Source organism: Phalacrocorax carbo, chromosome 11, assembly GCF_963921805.1.
Source record: "Phalacrocorax carbo chromosome 11, bPhaCar2.1, whole genome shotgun sequence".
Lineage (NCBI taxonomy): Eukaryota > Metazoa > Chordata > Aves > Suliformes > Phalacrocoracidae > Phalacrocorax > Phalacrocorax carbo.
This window is the reverse complement of record NC_087523.1, coordinates 22,938,016-22,958,890: the sequence shown is the minus strand read 5'-3', so window position 1 is coordinate 22,958,890 and position 20,875 is coordinate 22,938,016. Positions and strand designations below refer to the sequence as shown.

At 44.2% G+C, this 20,875-nt stretch overlaps 1 protein-coding gene and 1 long non-coding RNA gene across 2 annotated transcripts in view; one reads left to right on the top strand and one right to left on the bottom strand.

Moving 5' to 3' along the window:
- Positions 1-8,191: 8,191 nt before the first annotated feature.
- On the top strand, positions 8,192-20,692 carry LOC135315393 (uncharacterized). Its single transcript, XR_010374858.1, has 3 exons — positions 8,192-8,443; positions 17,291-17,335; positions 18,438-20,692. It is a non-coding gene; the product is annotated as an uncharacterized LOC135315393 (long non-coding RNA).
- Positions 13,085-20,875, bottom strand: part of C11H8orf48 (chromosome 11 C8orf48 homolog) — a 27,937-nt gene continuing 20,146 nt past the window's right edge. Inside the window, 1 exon segment of the mRNA XM_064463436.1 lies at positions 13,085-13,747. Within this exon segment, the coding sequence (XP_064319506.1) occupies positions 13,689-13,747 (59 nt within the window). The 3' untranslated portion in view covers positions 13,085-13,688.

The following is a 20,875-nucleotide window of genomic DNA, read 5'->3' as shown; positions in this document are numbered from 1 at the left end:
AAATGTTTACACTCTGCTCCATAAAATACAGTGGGGAAAACAGTGGGAGGAATCTAGCAGGCCAGAAAAGATGACATTTGTGTAAATATCTGCCTCCAACCACTCAGTTCCTAACCTTGCAGGATTTCAAAGTCCATCACTTCTTTTAGCACACCAGCTGCTTCTCCTTCAGCAACGGTGACAGCAGGCAGTGTGAAAATGACATGACTTGGAGACAAACCAGTTTTATTTAAAAACAACGTTTTTATATATTGCACACAATATTCCAAGTTAAAAGAACATTATCCAAAACGCTAAGTCAAATATTCAAAAGTTAAGAAATCCCAGAATTAAGGTCACCTAAGCAATCTTCATTTGAATCTCTTGCGTTACGCACTACGCTACCGCCTTCAGTTACACAGTCACGGGTTCTCTTTTCTGCGGGACCCTTGCCTCGTTCGGTGTAGAGGGTGGATGATTCTCAATTAATGAGCAGCTATTCAATATTTGTTTTCTTCTTGTTGTTCAGTGTGCAGCCCATTTGTGATGGCTTGCCTCCACAGGGGGGTTCTCAGAAACAGTTGAACAACTCCCTGATTTAATGCTTTATTACAGAACAAGATCATTTCATCTCTGCTTAGTTTAACCCACTGCACTTCACCAAACTCAAGACTCGACTCTCAATTCATATGATTAATTTATTCACTGCTTTTTTAAGGTTCTTGTTACTAATACATTTTTGATGAACTTATCGTCCCAACACTTCCATTTTATCTGGACTGACTGGTGAAAAAATTATTAGAAAGTTTCTGCGTTGTAAAAGTATTCATTAATTTGGCATATCCAATTTAGAAGATGAAAGCATGCTTTTTGTAGGGTGCTTAGCATTATATGGTGCTTTAAATGCTGAAAAGCCAGGCCCAGCTGCAGCTCTAAGTATATGGTGCTGTTGCAGATCAGATATCGCCTCAAATTAAGTAGCCAGAAAATGAGGAACATTCAGTTAATGAACACTTCAAAAAAGGTTTAATTTGCAGAAACTTGGCATTAGAACCTCAGTAGTAAAGGCAGAAATTAAATCAGGTTTTCCACGGCTGCATTTAGCTGCATTAACAATAAGACCTAGTGATGTGTGCATCAACAGAATAAGCAGTACGAGCGCATCCCAATCCTCGCACCCGAAAGACTCAAGTGCCAGACCAGAACGACAGGGGGAAGAGAGGGAGAAGCACCTACAGCTACTGGAATGAGGGGCCTCATTACTCTCCTTCCAACAAAACCCATGTCAGGCACACTCTTGTACGTCACCTGCCCTGCTGAGACTGCCTCCTTTGCCCCTGCACTTTAACTCATTGTTTGGTATCTATTTCCCAACTCCTGCGACCATTGAAGCTGTGTAGGAGAGCCAAAGACCTTTCCACAACATAGCCTGCCAGGCTTCCAGTTTATCACTGAACCGGTAAGCTTTAAGCAGACCAGCACAAGAAGGGATGCGACTCCTCGTCAGTGGGCTTCGCTTGTTTTAGTTGGGAGGAAAGGAATGGCAAGGGGGCTCCGGTTCCACGCCAGGATGTGGAGAGGCATGAGTTTAGAGCCTGTTGCCTATTTCCTTCAGGTCCCCTTCCTTTCCATCACTGCCAGACTGCCTCAGCTCCAGCCCTGTCTTCGCATCTGACTCATCATCCTATCTTCCCATTTTCCTCCCCAGACACTATGTGTCCACGTTCCTGTTCTAGTCTCTGAAGTCACTCCCATATCAGCTCCTGGGCCCAGCTGCTTCCCTCCCCCATCCTGGAGAAGCACATTCCCTAAATGACACGCTCCTCTGGCAAAGCACGTCTTTTCCACTTTCCCTGTACGTACTGGCTCCCCCACCTCATCACCCTTCACAAAGTCCTTAACTGAACGCAGTGTTTCTTCCCTCTCACACCCAGTCTCCTTGCTGGGTCAGTCCTGGGCTACGCTCAGCTCCAGGTACAACTCAGCCCGCCAAAATCCAGAGTTACAAGTCCTAAAAGATCTCTGATCCAGGCCACTGCATGGTCTGCAGGGATGAAATCCGCAGGCGCTTGGGCTTAAGGGTGGGCTGTCCGCAAGGCTGCCCACATTGCTCCAGAAAACCTAGTTTCCTGAACTTCCTGATATTGCCCAGAGGTAAGATTCCTCAGTTCCTAAATTCAGGTTCTCCCTTCAACTACCCTCTGAAGGATACTCTCTCTGCCATGATTTGTAGAAAACTAGCATGTTTATCCTCACAGGCTAACGTTAACTTTTCTGAGCAACTCGTAGGTTACACTGCACTTATAACTTGGCCAAATTCGGGTAAATTTTAATAAAGAAGAAAAAAAACCTGCTAATGGTGACAAATTTCACCAGTCCATCAAGCTTTTAGTTCCATGCTTCAGGACTAGAAGCACTAATACCTTAGAGGGAAAGACTAAAAAACCCCGAGACATACACAGCTGACAGAGTGTTTTACGTCGGGCAAATTGCCACCGAACTACTGCAATGGAAAAGCAGAGCTTAAGCAAAAAGCTCAAGGAAGCCTCAGGAACAGAAGAGTTAACTGATAATAATTAGCCAAGTGACATGAGGTCTTGCACTCAAATGGATGATGCTTTTCCGTTTGTCTGCCTCCAGGCATCAATGTACAGAACATCATCGCCTCTGGCAGAAATCAGGGAAGCAGCAGGGTACAGTGCAGGGTACAAAGAAGCCCACGATATGGCACAGAAAAATAAGACACCGACTTAGTGGGAATGAGAGTTAAGGGAGAAGCAGAGGTTCATAGATCTTTTGGCATGGGAAGAGAGAGCAGAGGTGGATGCATGGGAAAGCAGAAAACACAGGTTTTCTAGTTGCAGGCTGCCCCTGAAGAAGAGAGAATGGACTGGGAAGGTGGTGCACAGATTACTGTGGGCAGAGGCATCTAGCAGGAACAGCTCGTGCAGGCTTCAAGAGAAATTACGCAAGTGACTAGAAAACAAACACACAGCTGCCTCCCAGACACCTCAGAGAATTAAGGTGAATTTAAGAGAATTTTCAGCCCTCTTTGCACCTTCTTAAATCTGGACTTCTCTCAGGCTAGAGGAGTGCAATCAGCACGACCACGAAAGCACTGCATGCCCATCAGCACACAGCACCTTCCACTGGAGACCGGCCGTGATTTAACGAGCTTTTCCTGTCTAAAATAAGCCACAATGTTATCCCCGTTCTGTGTCCTGATATACTGATGTGATGGCGGAAGCAAGAGAAGAAGGTGGAAAAGCGGAGCTCGTAGCGACCAGTTTACTCCCTTTTCCCGTGGTCCCACCCCAGAACGCAGCCTCTGCAGGAGAGCCCGGCGACGATGCCTCCCGCTGGGCTTCCAGGCGATCTCCGCAGCAAGGGGCAGCTGCTGCAGTTTCCCTATCGAGAGAAAACGAGAGAGACTGTTAACCTTAGGCCTGCCAGCTGGTGAGCAGGGCCTTCTTGTGCTCCAAAAGCTGCTGTATTTCCATTACGCTTACAAGAGTACGCACCTAGTTGATGAATGGGAGATATTGCCCAGAGACACGATCGGTGTTAAGTTTAACTAGCGCTCTACCTGAGGCGAGAGAGGCAACGAAAGAAAATCCAAGAAATGACAAGGTTGGTGCTGGCAGAGATCTATTCTGGGATTACGTGGGGTCATTTCAAAGAATGTATCAGCCTCTTTAACAGTTCTGACCTTTCCAATACAGCAGTGTAAAACAAGATGTACCTATCCTACATGCATTAGAATGCTCTTACTGTATTTCACGTTTCCAGAATGTTCATTATTTGACTCAAGCTGCTTTGAGATTTTTGACCTGGCAAAAAAACGACATTGGCTCTCCAGCCACTAGTGCTAGGACCAGAAATTTATGTAGATATACACAGAGGAGTTGACCTCAGTGGAGAAGTCTAGATTTATATGGCTGTTGCTGAAGCAGAATTTATTCCTCACCTAGTAGGCATGAAACCAGAACTGCCTCATGGTAAGAAAACAAGTGCCGCTACACAAGACCAAACACGTTGCCTGTGTAGCCCAGTATTCTGACGCTGGCCGGTCCCAGATGCTTTTACACTTACAGAGAAAAATTAATATAAGAAATCTGCCCAGAAGGGAATTTCCTCTTTACATGTGCTAAGCAGTGTGTGTCTTACAACCAGAGGCCACAACAGAAAAGTACTGACTGTGATTATGGACGCTCTCATTCCCACACGACCATCAACACCTTTACCGAAATCTTTCAAGGCTTTCAAACCCCAGCGCACGCTCACAGCGATGAATTCTACAGGAGGATAATGTGCGATGCACAGAAGCATTTCCTTCTGTTAATACCCTCTGTAATGCCTTCCAATTTCACCTAATTTCTCCTTGCTCTCAAAAAATGGCAGAGATTAATTAGGAATTTCTGTCTCAGTTCCTCAGTTTTATTTATTTTATATAGTCCTACTGCACCCCCTCTTGCCTGCCTTCTTTCTGGAGTAAATTCAGGGACCGACAGTCATCTTCGGGAGCCATTTCAGAGATACCCATGTACAACGCTAGTGGAAGTCTGATCGTTCCCACCAACAAGGCCTCTGAAACCTCAAAACTCATTCCATGTTTTATGATCAGGCTGCATTCAATTAAAATGAGCGATGCTGATAGAGGTAGCAGCAGTACTAGGGTAAGCCATTTTTACATTGTGTACTTATCCAGGAATAGGCTGTTAACTGATTTTTTGATTAAGTAAATTGTATCTCTCCTAAAAAAATCAAACCTTCTGGTTAGGATTGAAGAGAAGAGGAAGAACACACGAGCACTGAAACTTTTTGCATAACGTGATTTCATTTCATTATGTTTGGCTATAAATTTTGCTCTTCACCTGCAGTCAATATTTATAACTTTATCAAATGGGGTGGAATTTGATGGCCTGGCTTCGACGAGGAATGTTGCTTTTAATAATTCTTTCTTTAATGCACGCCTGCTCAGTTTTAAATAAGGAAAGCCACAGTCCTTTCTCACCGCACCAAGGTGAAATGGTGACCCGCCAGGCACAATGGACTTGTTTCAATCTCTACATAACGAGGACAGCACCTACACAGCAATACAGGCATTGAAGGCAGAAGAGGTGAGAACATTACCTTGGGAGTAATCCCCTTGTACCGCGTACCTCCGCTACAGCAGTACCTGACGTGCTTTAATCTGTCACTGTTTGTAGTTTAAACTTTTAAGAGACAGGACAACCTGGAAGCATGAAGAATTACCAGTTATAACATTTAAAATAGAAGCAGCACTGGAAATGTCAACAATCTGACTGGGACATCAGAGATTTTTGCAATGATGAATAAGGAACATCTCACTGCAGACTGAGAGAGAAGTTTTGGGCCATTTTTCAAAGCTTGAAGAACTTCTCAAGGAGTTACAAACATTCATTTTTCTTCTAGCCCTTCAATTACTGTCAGAACATACCGTGGACTTTCTAATGGCTCCCAGGAACTTCGAAGAGCTTTCCTTGTCATGGGATCATAAGCACAGAGATACTTTGGTCTAGGTCCTACTGGAATCACTGGGAGCTGGGCATTTGTATGCCACTGCTGATTTGGATCTGTGGGCTTAACCATGATACCGAGTATTTACTGAACCACTGATTTTCTGGGAGGTTTTCCTGGAGGAGATGGGGCTATGCCATATAAACACCGCTCCTGTAGTTGGCCAACAGTCCGCTGACACAGGCATAATCTTCAAACTGACTGATACAGTTTCTGGCCAGTTACAAGCCTTGAAATAGAGAAGATTCAGGAAATGGCAAATTTGAGAGTGTGAGAAATTTTAGTGTATTAGTCATACTGGATTAAGAACAAGAACGTGAAAAAAAGGCTCGGTGTAGCATAAAAATATATTAGAACATTTTCAGATATTCCTTATTGGCTTACTTACGAGTTCACAGGCAAAATGCTGGGGAGAGTTAAATATAAATAAAAATGGAGGAAACACTACCCTTGCACTAATACAAACCGGTAGAAATTTGTATTCCCAGGTCTTTGCATATGTATATGTATGCATATATATAAATATGTATGTGTACACACACATTATATATAGCTTTTTCAGTTGACGTAAGTTACTGAAGTAAGAAGCTATGTGTAAAAAGAAATATAAAAGGAAGTTTTATGAAGACAGAAAACTTTAGTCAGTAAGAAAAAAAGAACTTGGGGATGAAAATACAAATAAAGGCTAACAAGACCTGTAAAAGCTTTTGTTAAGGTTGTTACCTCATCTTCCATTGCTAGCGGGCAACACAAAGAAATTAATAACAGATAGAACCAAAGAAAATATCTCAAACTATACATACAGAGGAATGGGCGGCAGCTCTGTTGAAAGTCAGGCCTCTGCACACTTGAAATAGAAGCTATACAAAAAGGTCAGTCTGCAGGTAATAAAACACAGGTGCTCTTCAAGACTAGCTCAGAACTACACCCCTTTCCAGTTTAAAGCATACGGCCAGGTTCTAGCTGCGTTTTCAGCATGCCTGTATCGTAGTAAAGACGTAAAGTGCTTTTTCTCCACTCCATTGATTTACGCTATAAAAGAACCAATTGCAGTTGCAATTCTTCTCCCCTCCAGCGTGAGCAGCTGCACTTCCCTGACTCCTCTAAGAGGTCCGCAGGGAGCAGGGAGCCTGGAACAGGCACGGGTTGCCCCTCTGCACCCCAGGCTGGAGAAATGAAAGCAGAGAGCATAAAGTTATACTCCACAGGTAACACAGCAGAGCACTGCATCACACACCGAAGGATTCAGAGTTAGGTATTTTGATCTACGCTAATGTGAAGGTTGCTTTGCTTGATGTGCTGCCCTGATAGATATCATCTCTAATCCAGAGGCACCCCATTAAGAAGTTGCCAAGAATCAGCATTTTGACTGTTTCAGCCTTTAACTGCCAAAGCTGGTTAATTTTTCTGCAAACTGAAGGAAGGATAGTCACTCTGTAGGCAGGTGCAACTTGTTTGAGTCAGTTTTGGGTGCGCAGCAGACAAGCTCTCCTGTAGTTTCACACTAACCGGACACACCAGGCCTCCTGGCTTCGCTGTGGCAATCCACCCGGTTACCGATTTCCCCTTCATCTGCTATGATGCTTTAGGATGGAGCTTCTTTTGGGCAGGACACTTCTGTAAGCAAAGGAACAAGATAGCCTACTTTTCAGCGCTAATTTCTTTTAAAAAAGCGTGGACATGAGGAAGGTGGCAGAGGGTGGGATGTGACTTAAAAGCAGATGGAAATGCAGAAGAACAGTTGCTTAGCACCTATAAAAGTCAGGCCCACTTCTTCACAAGATATGTATGTATTTAGGTACCCATATTTAGGCACCCGCATTTGAGTTTTGGTCTCTAAATAACCTAAATCCATCACTTTTTTTTTTTTTTTTGACTGTGCAGTTGATTAAATAAACAAAGATATTAGAAGCCATGAGAATCACGCTGTGGTCCTGGCAGCAGTCAGCTCTTCGGCACTCGGGGACAGCTTTTGTATTACCTGTGCTCCTGCTGGGAGCTTTGCAATATGTTAACGAATGGAAGACAGAGATCAGAAAAAGGCACTGTAGAAACTCAGTTCCACCATGCTTTCTCAGCCAGTGGGACAATAAGGGATCAGCCAGCAGCCTTCTTGCCTTTGTCTGAGCAAGAGATGGAGTCAGAGGCAATTATTCAACCTAGCCTATTTTATGTGGGCATGTGTATGTTTTGGAATGGGTCTGTAGCATCTATTTCTCTGGGAATGAATCGATACCACACAGCAGGACAGAGACAGCATTTCAGGAACGTAAAAACCAAAAAGCCTGTAGAAAAGCTAGACTGACAGCCAAGAAGAATGTGTTCAAAAGCACTTGCAAGCTGAAACCATTTCTTTTACATTCTATTCTATTTCTTACTCAATTAGGAAAACTCACCTGATAAAAGAAGCAAGAAATTACCGTGCTTAATGATACAGATAAGGGAAGAAAACAGGAGCATTTAATTCCCACAAGCATCCCTTGTCTTTGTCTCAGCCTGCTTTTTATGCCTGGATTATGCTAACACTATTAATCTTTGTGTCTGTGACTAACTCCTGGGTTTTTATGTTAGTGACCTGATTCTGCACTAATACGCTCCTCCCAGTTTCGTGAAGCTCCCCATGTGATCTGTTCTTCCCCCTAAATAAAGTTGAAAAATTTGGCTGGGATCAGTGAGTGCTGCTGAGGTAGCGGGTGTGTGGAGCTATTCCACCCTCCCCGCATCTGCAGCACAAATAACGCGCCTGTTCAGCACTATCTGCCTCTCGGTTTTAAAGACCGGGGGGGCGAGACTGGCCAGTTAGCAAGGTCTCAGGCTACCTCCATGGTCAGGCTTCAGCACGGGCTCCCAGCCTTGCCACCCCCTGATCACTCCCCCCTTTTGAAAGTAGCCCAGCGAGCGGAGGAAGATGTGGCCGGAGAAGGTGAGTACTGCATGGCTATGATGGATCCTTTGTGCGGAACCGGAGGCTCATTAGAAAGTGGAGGAGGGAGGGGGCAGCGGTGGCAAATTTTTTAATGCACACAGTCAAAAGTCTCCTTTGCTTGCCCGTTATGCGAAGGGCAGGTGTGCCCCTTTCAGAGGGAATCTACCTAATGAGCTGATTTCCCGACAAAGCTTGTTTTCCTGGCGCGGGGCGCAGAGCGCAGCGGCGAAGAGCCCAAGCATCGGGAACCGCCTGCTGCAGCCGTGCGGTTTGTCCGGCTGGGCAGGCGGGTGCCTCGCCGGTGCAGCTCGGAGGGATGCTCCCGCTGCATCCCGCTGCATCCCGCTCCAGCCCTCCGCAGCCTCCCAGCCGCGGGCACGGCACGGTGCGGCGCAGGGGGCTGGCACGGCACGGCTGGCACCCGGCGTGCGGAGCTGGCACCCCGCACGCAAGGCTGGCACGGCATGGCACCGCACAGCGTGGACCAGCAGGCAGGCTGGCACGGCACGGCGCTGCACCGGGCAGCGCGGTACCAGCGTGCGGGACTGGCACGGCACAGCACGGAGCAGAGCGGCATCCAGGGCTGCGCTGCTCACCCCGCTGCTCCCCAGCCCAGTCCAGGGCCATTTGTGGCCCCCGCTGGGCCTGTCCAGCTCTGGTCAGAGGTGTGACCACCCTCCCCTGGGTACCAGCAGCTTTCCACGCATACAATCACCACGCACCCACCCTTCAAAAGACTTACGTTACGTCCTCCCTCATAGCACAAAGGTGCGCCTGACACGCCTACAAACACACCCTCCTCCTCTCACGCGATGTGCATCTTCCTCTCCATCCCCTCCGGGGCCCTAGGGACCCCTCACCCCTTCCCATTTATCCTGCACCCACTTCCCCACACGCATATAAGCCTCCCCCTCAGTTACCCGTGTTACTTGCCCCCTTTGCTCACCCACAGAAGTAGCACACCCCCTCCTCCCCGCCCTGTGCATGCACCTGGTCGGCACATCTTGCTACCTAGGCACGAAGGCTGAACCCCCCAACCCGCAGAGGGGGTAACGTGACATGCCCCTCATCCCCTGCCACCCACGGCCGAAGCGGTGCACAGGCACCTGCCGTGTAACCCGCTGATCTCTAACACGTTACCTGATCTCCAATGCATTTCACATAACTTTTCCCATTCGGAATGTGATGTGGAGCTAACAGTTAAGTCAATGCCAACCAATAACCACTGAATGCTTAAAAAGAGTCTTTACTCCCTTCTCCCCCCTTGCCTACTCCTTTAGCCTCAGTGCCGGGACCAGCTTACTGCACACCAGTTCTACCCACGCCAGAGACAAGCCACCTGGGCTTTAAGACTGGGAGAGGAGGGCAGTGAGGGGGAAGGAAGGGTGCTTGCTGCTTACCTAGAACTCTCAAATTAGACAGAGATTGTCCCCAGCCCATGCTGTGGTGAAAGACATGTGATCTTCTTCCAGAAATGTACAGGCACAAAGTAGCTGCATCTCAAATGACATCCATCACTCCCCCTCTCAGCCCCCTCCCACCCTTTAACTTATTATTTTTCTTGCACAACTTAAAAGGTGAAATTCCCTGAGTATTCAATGTATTGTAGTCCTAGACTGTAACTATTCATGAAGAACAGGCACACTGGCTGGAAGGAGAAGCGTTTTCTTCTTAAATGAGTTGGATAAATACTTGAATGTTCAAACAATCGTCTGCTCTTCGGCACATTTAAAAAAAAAAAAATGTTATCCCTGCGGGAGTTTCAGTCTTGGCAGATTTTAGATCCGACAGAAAGGCTGCAAAGCGTCCCATCCATAATTACCTTCCTTGCTAGCGGTAGGGAAGGAGAAGAAAGGAGAGATTAAAAAAGGGAGGGGGATACAAAAGCAGATCTCATTTGTTCACCCTTTCACAACCAATTAGCCAAGAATCAGAACCCTCCTTCACCTGCAAAGAAAACGAGAATTTAATGAAAAGGCCACTGATTGTCTTAAGATCTGATTTTATGAAGGTCCTTAGGTTTTGGTTTTGTTCATTTGAATTGAGCTCTAAACAGCTTTCAGTTTTCGTTTATCCTATAACTCAAGAGAACAATCAAACATCCACTGGTACCTGGACTGGTAAGTACTTGTTCTTGCTCCAAAAAACACGTAACACAGAGCATTAGGACAAACCAATCCTAGAAACAGGCAAATGGGAAAAATCACTGAGCAAGTTTAAGCATCACTGTCGGCTAGGGAGTTGTTTGCACTCCAGGATTTGTGTTATCACAGAATAACATTTAAAATATAGACTAACAGAAAAATTCACAGGCTGCCTCTGTAATCACAGGATGTAATTGTCCCTGATTTTGAAAGGCGTGTGGGAAGAACAGCATAGAATGTTGTGCAAAAGAAATGAACTTGAATGTGAAATTAGCGAAGTTAACTGTGAAACATCATTTCAAAGGGAAAAAAGAACCCACATTTTATGGGGTACATTTTTTAGCTGATGATGTATAAGATTGTTCCTTTAGTAGGAAAAACGAAGAACGGCTTATCAGGAAAATCCACCCTCCAAAAAGAGGAATGTTGTGTGCTGTTTTGAGAAAAAACAATCTCAACATAGTTTTAAAAATGCAGTGAAGCCTATTTTGAAGTGAACATCTTGAAGGAACAGATCTGTTCAACTGCTCAGAGAACAGCACTGTTTTCCAAGTTGAAAAGGGGAAAAAAAAATGCAAACCTTTCCCCAAATACGAGCACATGAAAGGAAGAAGACTCTGTGTCTCTTCCTAACACGTTTTATTACAGCACGCCTAAGCCTCAGTCAGCACACCTACGGGGAGCATTTAACATAGAGTTTCAAAGCCACCCTAAAAATGTCATACAAGGATTTCATTGATCAGGATGATAAACGTTCTTCACACCACTATATAGACAAGAAGGGTAAAATATGTATCACAGGCAGGAGGGAATTCGCCAGGCACTCAGTCCATAACATGACTTACATGCAGTTTGTTCCTGGTAACGGGCACCAGCAACTTCCATAAGGATTTGGACTTTGTACAGACAAAAAGTAGCATTTGCCAAAACATGCAGCTACAAGAAGGCTGTAATCACACCTAAAAAGCTGCCGGTGTTTATCAAGCCGCAGTTATAGCAAATTTACCAAATTATACCAAAGGAACATGTTATACTATCATGAGAAGTCACCAATAAAATCAGTGGGATGAATATCAATTTCAGAGAGAGTCTAAATCTACAACACAACAGGTCTGTCACTTCCATGGCTCTATGCTTCGGGGATTACTTAATTAAAATTAAACCCTTAACCCCCAGAATTATCTCCATATGGGTTCTCTATCAACTAAATGCCCAGGAAAACAGTACGTTACATTTATGGTCCCCGCTAAGCACAGACACCTGCCCACACGAGTTCTTCTGGAACATAAAAGCAGATGTCCCGAGCAGTCGCGCAGCCTGCAACTTCCATCCGAATCAACGGAAGCTGTTCTGCTCCGCGTCCCTCAGTGCAGAGGTAAGATGGTACCAGGTTCTGCTCTCAAATGACGTGCTTTTGTCATACACAGACTGTCCCTCCGAGTCATCCAAGCCCATAGCAGCTTTAAGGAGACTCAGGATCCCGCTAGATACTGCTCCTTTTATAGGAACAAGACTGAACTTTCCGTTGGCTTATGGATCGGACCGATGCTGGAATGAGTTATTACCAGTGCTTCCAAAACTCGCAGTCTTCTCCTCCTCTTGCATAAGGGAGGAGAAAACCTCAAGTCTAATGAAGACAGAACAGGCTGAGCAACTGCTAAAAGCAGAGTTTTCTTGCTCACTAGGATAAAAATAGTATAAAGCATTCTGAGAGACTAGGGCTAGAATTTTATACACTTAATTAAAAGATTAATTGACTTGCGTAAATCTTTATCTAAGTTGCCAGGTATGTCACTGGATGTAACCGCAGGGGTTTTATGCAAATTACATTTCTAAGGATGACTACAGAATGAATACAGGATGAATACAGAACATTTTTTCTATTTTGTTTGGAGATTAACATCACGGAAGACAAAGGCATAAAGAGGTTGTTTGATTTTCGGACTTCTCAGATAAATCTAAGGTGTTTAACACCTGCAAACCCGATGACACTACAAACACGCCTAAAGCATCCTTCTGTAACAGCCTGATGTTATTATTTAAGCCCAAACCCCCAAAGCACACAGAATCTACCGGAAAGTGCGAAGCCTAACTGGCTCTCAGCTGAGAGCTGATCAGCACTTTGTAGTCTTGAAAACTTAAGATTTCCAGAAGTATTTTAAGCATCCAAAGCTAAAGACAGGTGTGTACTAGTACGTACGTGCATTTTGAGAATGGCAAGGGTGGTCTTATGTATATATTTAAAACGCTCCTAAAATCTGGCCCTTTGTTCTTACACGAGGTTACAGAAGATGCAGTAAAAAATAAGTAACAAGGCTAAAAAACAACTCACTATGTGCTTTTTGAGGGCTTTCCTACCTTCTCTCCTTCTCCCATTCCTTCCTCCTTTCCCTCCCTCCTCCTGGTCCCCGCTTTCATTTGCTCTCGCTCCCACTCTGGCTTTCATCTGCAATTTTGCACACAAGTGTATTAGCAAACACCTTGCTACACTAGCTCTGGAGGAGGAGAAAAGAATCATTTATGTATCAGGTTTACAACATGATGGACACGCTTCATACAAGTGTTTTTACATCAAAAAGATGCAAATTTAGAGAAAGGAGGCACATTCTTCCGTAATGCAATAAAAAAGGACGAGACAATTTGAAAGGCAGCAGGGAAATTCACAAGCGAGCTGAAGGCAGAAAGCAAGCAAGCCTGAAACATTAAAAAGCCAATATATATTTAAGATTAAATAAACTCTAGAAGTAATTCAATATTTTAAAATGCACAGTGTATGGATGGATGAGTACACGAGACACACGCACAGACAGAAACCAAAGATTCTCCTACTACTGAAAGCAAAGGGATCTTTTACATTAATTCACAGGGAGCAGGTTTATAGTTTCAGGCCAGTCGTCTTTTCTCTGTAAAGACTTTTTTGTGTTCATTTGAGAACAGTATTATACATTTTTCTCACCTGCTGCTGGTTTACGTGCCCCTGTGAACCATTCTTACTCAATCAATGTCATCAGGAAGTCAAAGGAAGTTTGAGTTAGCCTAAGGGTTGGGTACGTATTGGAACAACAAAACTGCAGTAGCTCACGTATAATTTCTGGCCTTTATCCTTCCAATGAAGCTGAAGATTTCAGACATTCACCAAACTCGGTCCTTCCTTTACCTGAAACACAGAATCAGAAAACAGTTATCCTAACAATAAAAAACCCCAAACCATAGACAATTAAAACTTCATACAAGTCTGGGCTCCCATCCAGCATTCTGACTTTTTTTTTTAAGGATTCAATACAAATCATCATTAGTCTCTAAGATAACACTGATAACGTCATTATTACCAGTCACTAGCAAACAGAGGCAACTTTTGCCCTTATAAAAAGGGAGGAGTCTCAAGTGAAATCAAAAAGCTGTTCATCAATATTGTCCCTTTTCAGTAATTCAGTATCTGACAGATGCCAATAACCTGAATTAATATTTGAGACACTGATTTTTTTGTTACTGTAATTTCCTTTGTTCCTCTCATATGAATTGCATCCAACCTGCTCTTACTTTCCACCCTCAAAACCTGCACAAAACCTGAAAAGGATATTTGTCTCTACTTTGTTGGAGTACTCAGAGGCGCAGGGGTCAAGCCTGAAGAACAAAAGGAAAGACAATGCCTGGCCCAAGGATGTTCCAAAACAAGGAGCAGATTTTCTCCTCCCCATCTTACGCTGGATTGTACTTTACTTTAAACACTAGCTTGCTAAAACAGAAAGATATGAAAACATGAGCCACGGTAGCAAAGTCCATCCCTAGGCAAGGATATGTACTCCATCAATAGTCTACGCTTATGTAAGTATCAAACTAAAGCATTACTATCTCATTAAAAGCTTTAGAAATGTATTCAGCCTACAGATATTCTAATATGCTTTCATGAGAAGTGCCTTCCAAGAAATTGTATTTCCAGACAAAAAAAAAATCAAATTATTTTTCTAAATACCTGAACCTTTCTAATATATTTTGTTGAATGTTAATGGGAACTGAATAGGCACAGTCCTGAGATATTAGTTTGCACGTTCATAATGCTCAGACAAAATACACGGAAGACTTATGACTCACACAAAAACAACAAAACAATGTAAGAATAATTTATCCTCTACTGTTTGAATTAGAGCAGGGACAGTGAAGAATATCTGGGTTTTTTTAATGAAAAGTTTCCTCATGAGAATGTGTTGACATTGAAACTTCAGTAGATGGAACCTGACCCAACTTGGAACGTGCACGCTGTGTGTGTACTGAACCAACGAGTACAGATCCCGTGAAGAGACTTCTCAAGGTTTAAGCAGAGTACCAGAGGGCCAACTCCTTCTCAAAAGCTGAACTCTCAGTAGCTCACGCTAAGGCATTTACCTCTGCTACTGCTGTGGTCTCGCCAGCGCTGAGTAGAGGTGAATAACCACTTCCCTCAACTTGCTGACAACACTAACGCAGGCGAGGATGCCAGCGGGCTTTGCAACAAGAGCACGATGCTGGCTCACGTTCAGCTGGGCTCCCAGGTCCCGTTCTGCAAAGCTGCCCTCCAGCCAGCTGGCCCTGGCATGTACTTGTGCACGAGGCTCTTCCTCTCCGGGGGCAGGTATTTGCGTATCCCCTTGTTGGAACTTCACAGGCTCCTCTCTGGCCGCTTCTCCAGCCTGTTGAGGCCCTTCTGAATGGCAGCACAACGATCTGGTTTATCAGCCACTCCTTCTAGTTTTGTACCATTTGCAAACAGGCCGAGCGTGCACTCTATCTCATCACCTAAGTCATCAACGACGATACTGAACAGCCCTGACCCCAAGATCAACCCCCAGGGCACTCCACTAGTGACTTGCCTCCAAGTGGACTTTGTGCAGCTGACCTCAACCCTTTGAGACCAGCAGCTCAGCCAGTTTTAAATCCACCTCACTGTCCATTTATCCAGTCCATGTTCCGTCAGTTTGTCTACAAAATGGTCTGGGAGACAGTGTAAAAAGCCTCACCACAGTCAAGATAAACAACATCCACTGCTCTCCTTCATCCATCAGGCTAATCATTTCACTGTAGAAAGCTATCAGGTTGGTCAAGATTATTTTCCTCTCATAAATCCATCCTGACTACACCCAATTACGTCCTTGTCCTTAATACGTTTGGAAATGGTTTCCACAAAGACTTGCTGTGTTACCTTCCCAAGGGACCAAAGCAATGCTGACCAGATCCTCCTCCTTGCCCTTCTTGAAGATAGGAATGAAATATACTTGCTTCCAGTCCTCTGAAACCTCCGACAGGTCACCATGACCTTTAAAAACTTATTGAGAACACCCTTGAAATGACACTGTCCAGCCTCCTCAGCACTTCATGGGTGTATCCCAACAGCTCCCATCTCTTTGTGAATGTTCAGTAGTTTCTTTAAGCGTTCCCTAACTTGACACCCTCTTATCAAGGGGAAGTCCTACTGGTTTTAGGGGGCTGGGAGGCTGATGGCAAATATGACCAGTAAAGACTGAAGCAAAGAAGGAATTGAGCACTTTGGCTTCTTCCATGCCCTTGGTCATCATGTCACGTGCCCCATTCAGCTCCACATTTGCCCTAGCCTTCCTTTTGCTGCAGATCATCTGTAGGTTGCATTTATGTTCCTTGCAAGACTCATCTCCCAATGGCCCTTGAGTTTCCTGACCTTATCCCTGCATGCTCAGACTGTGTCACTCTATTCCTCCTGGGTCAGCTGTCCCTGCTTCTACATCCTGTGTACTTCCTTTTTATGTTTGAGTTTTGCCAGGAGCAGCTTGTTCACCCATGCAGACCTCCTGCCACCATCACTTGATCTCCAACACATTGGGATCGACTGTTCCTGAGTTCAGAGGAGGTGACCCTTGGAAATCACCCAGATCTCCTGGAGCCCTCTTCTCTCCAAGAGTGTCCTAGAGGAGAGTCTTCCGAGTAGGTCTCTGAAAAGGCCAAGGTCTGCTCTCCCGAGCTTCCACGGCAGCACTCTGGTTGTGTGAGCCATGTCTGTGATCCCAGTGAGATCATCACCTTGCAGCTTCATGAAGGCCTCTAATTCCTCCCCTTGTTTCTTCTCCACACTCTGTGCGTTAATGTACAGGCACTTCAGATCGACACCCAGTCATGTTGATTCCCAGGAAAAAGCAAGAGCTTCTCCCACAGAGCTTTCTTCCTGTCACTTGCTTATTTCTGTGCAGACACTTGAGGTGGACCCCCTCCAGCCACGTTCTGAAATTTTTGAGGTTTCTCTCACCCACATCACCCTGCACCCTTTGCTTGCCGACCTGGCTCACCACAAGCAACAAGCAGCAGCATTCTTTGCCCTCACAGGAAGCTTAAAAGCAAGGCAGACTAGTAAGTGGTGGTAGCATTGCTGTACTACCCGCAGACACGGAGCGGTTTGGTCATGGTCACTCGAGAGTCTGCAGCAGAGCCACGGCCAGACTCGTCAGACATAGTTTTGAAGGGCAGGGATTTGTCCACGAAAGCAGTCCCCTTCTCCCCAGATGCAGCTGAAGCACAAGCAGTACTTTGCAGACTTCAGGTTTTTAAAAGTATCCCCATTTTGTTTTTGAAAATACACACACCTGAACTGATGGTGAAATGGAGTTACAAATAACATCCACTCACCTCCTTGGAACAGTACCGTACAGTACCAGATGCCTAATGATTTTATATCTTTTATATTTTATATTCCCCATAGGAATCTGATAGCTGTGGATACAGATGAGATGAGATACAGGTTCAGGCAAGTATGACAAGATCTAATTTTCATTAGTGCTGAGACATTCCACCCTCCTGGACTTTCATGTGGGTGGTGGACACGTAGCTACTCCATAAATCAGAAGGGCATTTCTCAGTTTCTTAAGTTCTTTTATTGCAGTTCCTTTCTTTAGGCTACTTGAGAAAGATCTTGAATACATAGCCAAGTAGCACTAAAATATTCTACGGTCATAACCTCCTGATATACGACTTGCCAGTAGTGCAATGCGTAGACATTCATCAAAGATGCGGTATGTTGCACTTGTTCCCTTATGTGAAATGAACTTTCAATCAGCTTCACAAACACTTTTCTTTTTGTCCTAAACTACAGTAAAATCCAGCTTTTAAACTTTCTTTAAAATCAGCATTTATTTTTGACTACGTGAACATATTGTTCCAAACTGGCAAGAACTGCTCATTTACATCTTTTAACATCAACAGAATGCTAATCTATAGTAAACAGTCCTTATTACAAACAAGAACGTGCTGTTAATTAGTAAGAGAGACCCTCAGTTCTCTGCTAGCCTGAGTGGGATGAACCACAGATTTCTACAAAGAGGATGAATTACGGTTGCATCCTATCAAACAGAGCATCTCCGAACAAGCAGTTATGCTGCAAGATCTCTGAAACCTAATTTTGGCCTCAAAGCATTTGGGAGTAGGGTGGAGGGGGTTTAGAACAATCTGTTATTTGAAATAAATAGCTCTGAAAGTGCCCACAGCTCCTCAAAGTAAAATATCCTGGGGCCAAACCCTACTGTCCTGAGTGGAAGCAGAAATCAGTAAGAGCAGACCAGCCTTGTTCCTCATCAGATTGAACTCGAAGATGAGATTTGGAACAGGGGAGGGAAGGGGGAGGGCAGCCCAGCTCTTCACCTTGCCCAGCCCAGCTTTTCACTTCAGAGCTGCTCAGAGAAGTCTATTTTTCAGAATTCGTCGCACACAGCCTGTATCAAAGCCAAATGACCTAAATGTATTTCATAATTCTGGTAGAATTTCAAAGAGTAGGGTTTTTAAATTCTAGATTACAGCTCGCTGCCTCCAGGGGAGCTCACCTCTTAAATAATCCTGTGTCATTTTTCACCCAGGTCATTTTGCCAGATTCCAGATTTGCAATCAGTGAGGACATCTCCTAAACTCCAGCATAACGAGGAGAAAAGGCCCAAATCAAAATCCTCTCCAGACAAGCCAAGTCTGAGAGCAAGTATCAAAGAAGAAGGGAAAATAAAAACCCTTCGCTAACATGAGAGCTCCTGTTTTGTAGCTGATTTTGTTAATGCCTGTGACGTTAGCAAAACCAAGCCTAGCCCTCCGTTAAAAAAATATGCCTTTGATTTCACCCTCTTTTGGGAATATTCGGGGGAAGAAAAAAAAAACCTCTCACTGAACAAATTCATAAGATATAAACTACACTTGTTGCAGTGCTTGTTTTGCTTCTAAGCCTGAGGATAAGCCCTGCCATCACAACGTTACTGGAAAATTGATTCGATTTTCTTCAATTATCCGTTCAAGAAAACAAAGAATCACAACCTGGCAGTCAGCTCGGCAGCTTTCCCCCGGCCCTTGCTAAAGACAAGAGCGCACACGCGTTTCTGACTCACACCACCTCAGATATAGATGACCTGTGCTCTAAGCTTTGTGACACACGCGGTTATTCCTGTGCTCCCTGGCTTCATAAACAAACAAAGCGTCGGGGCCTCATCTATGCCTGCAGAACCCGAGGAGAAAACTCCCTCACGGATGACACAGGTGACAAGGGAAGCGTAGTCCTTGCTTCTGCCGAAATTTTGACCGAGTGAGAACAGCTACTGAATCCCAATGAGGCCCAAGTTCAAAGAAGTTCCTGTACCCGCACTTTTGGCCTCGACAGACTATGAAAACTTTGCTAAGCTAAACACAACGAGAGACGCTGAAACTGAGCAGCTGGAGGGGTCCCTCTCATCCACTATTGCACTGATAGTAGTGCTGATTATTATTTTCTCTTTGATAATGACATCCCTAGTAACCTACTGTTTTCACAAGTGGAAACTGAGGGGTAAAAAACTGCAGAAAGCACAAGAGGAGTATCAGAAAGACCACGAAAAGAGCATTTTTCAAAGCACGCCTGGACTTGTTTCATAAAAAAAGGATCCACCACGAAATACTCCTGCATTACCTGGAAATGAAATTAATAAAAGAATGGCAACTATGAAATTTCCAAGCAAATATATCCTTGTTTTATCTCATTTATAAGAGTTGTTAGCAGTTTGGAGATTTCCTACAGCTTTATTATACATATATATATATATATTTATAAATTTAGTCTTATTTGTGCAAAGTAAAACCAACGCAATCATGTATTTTTAATCTCTACTGTATTACTAAAACAGTACATTTAAACCTGTCGCTCGCCCTCTTTCAAAAATCCACTGGCCCGTGGAAGGCAAAAGGTCAGGTTTTGATGAACGCAAACCAACACAGCTGATAAAACTCAGCGGAGCTGTGTTGGCTTGCACTGATCTCATCATCCGGCTGAAGATTTCGAAATCCAACTGGAGTCTGAAGTGAATCCGATTCACAGATACTCAGCAGTAGCAGCCTGGTCCTGAAAGCCTGTAGCCGAAGACCTCTTCACGCTGGCAGCCACAGCTCCCCGCAGAAAGCGTGCGGGACCGGGCCCTAAATTTGTTAGCGGGTGGTAAGTCGGTATTTCTTCCACGAGAGGTTCAGGGCCGAGAGGTGCTAGTGGCATTCCAACCATAAGGGGATTAAGGGCACCCAGCGTTACGGAACCTAACTGACCAAGGAAAGAGCAAGCCTGACGCACTTTTTAAACTAGGCTTGTAATTATTTTTAAACCAACCATACAATGGTGTGTTTCTATTTTCATAGCCTGTAATACTATGTCACAGAAAAGTGACAGCTCTATTGTGAGTAGCATAAGTAATATTTTCTAACCAAGTGATGGATGTAATATTAATACACGTACTTGTTTTAAAAAGTAGAAAACATGTAAAATTACAAATAAAACCCCTGCTCAAGTATATAGCTTGCTTGCAACTACCGTTAATGCTGTATGTATTTTTAAACAAGCTATAATACTGTGATGATGCTGTAAACTTACTTCTGTAGGCAAAAAATGTTCTATTTAAAAATGTCAAGATGAAGGATGTAAATGTTCTTAAAGCGCTATCAACTAAAAATATGAATTTGCACAGAATATTCTAAAGGATTCTGTTACATGCTACAGATATATTTTACAAACGTATTTATGGATCATACACGCTAGTCTATGTGAGAACAAACAGTACTATTTTATTACGAAATAAATGAATAAATAAGCAGTGAATATCCATGCCCAGAAGCTGGAAAATGTTTTTGGTTCTTCTTAAGGTACTCTGAACAATTCTATAGGTAATTTGAACGATAGAGGACCTAGTACCTTACTGACAGAAGGTATACACTCCCCCTCATCTCCCAGCCTCCCCACACACAGATCATGCTGCTGTCAGTGCAGGCAGAGATCTTCAGAATCAGTTGTGGAGGA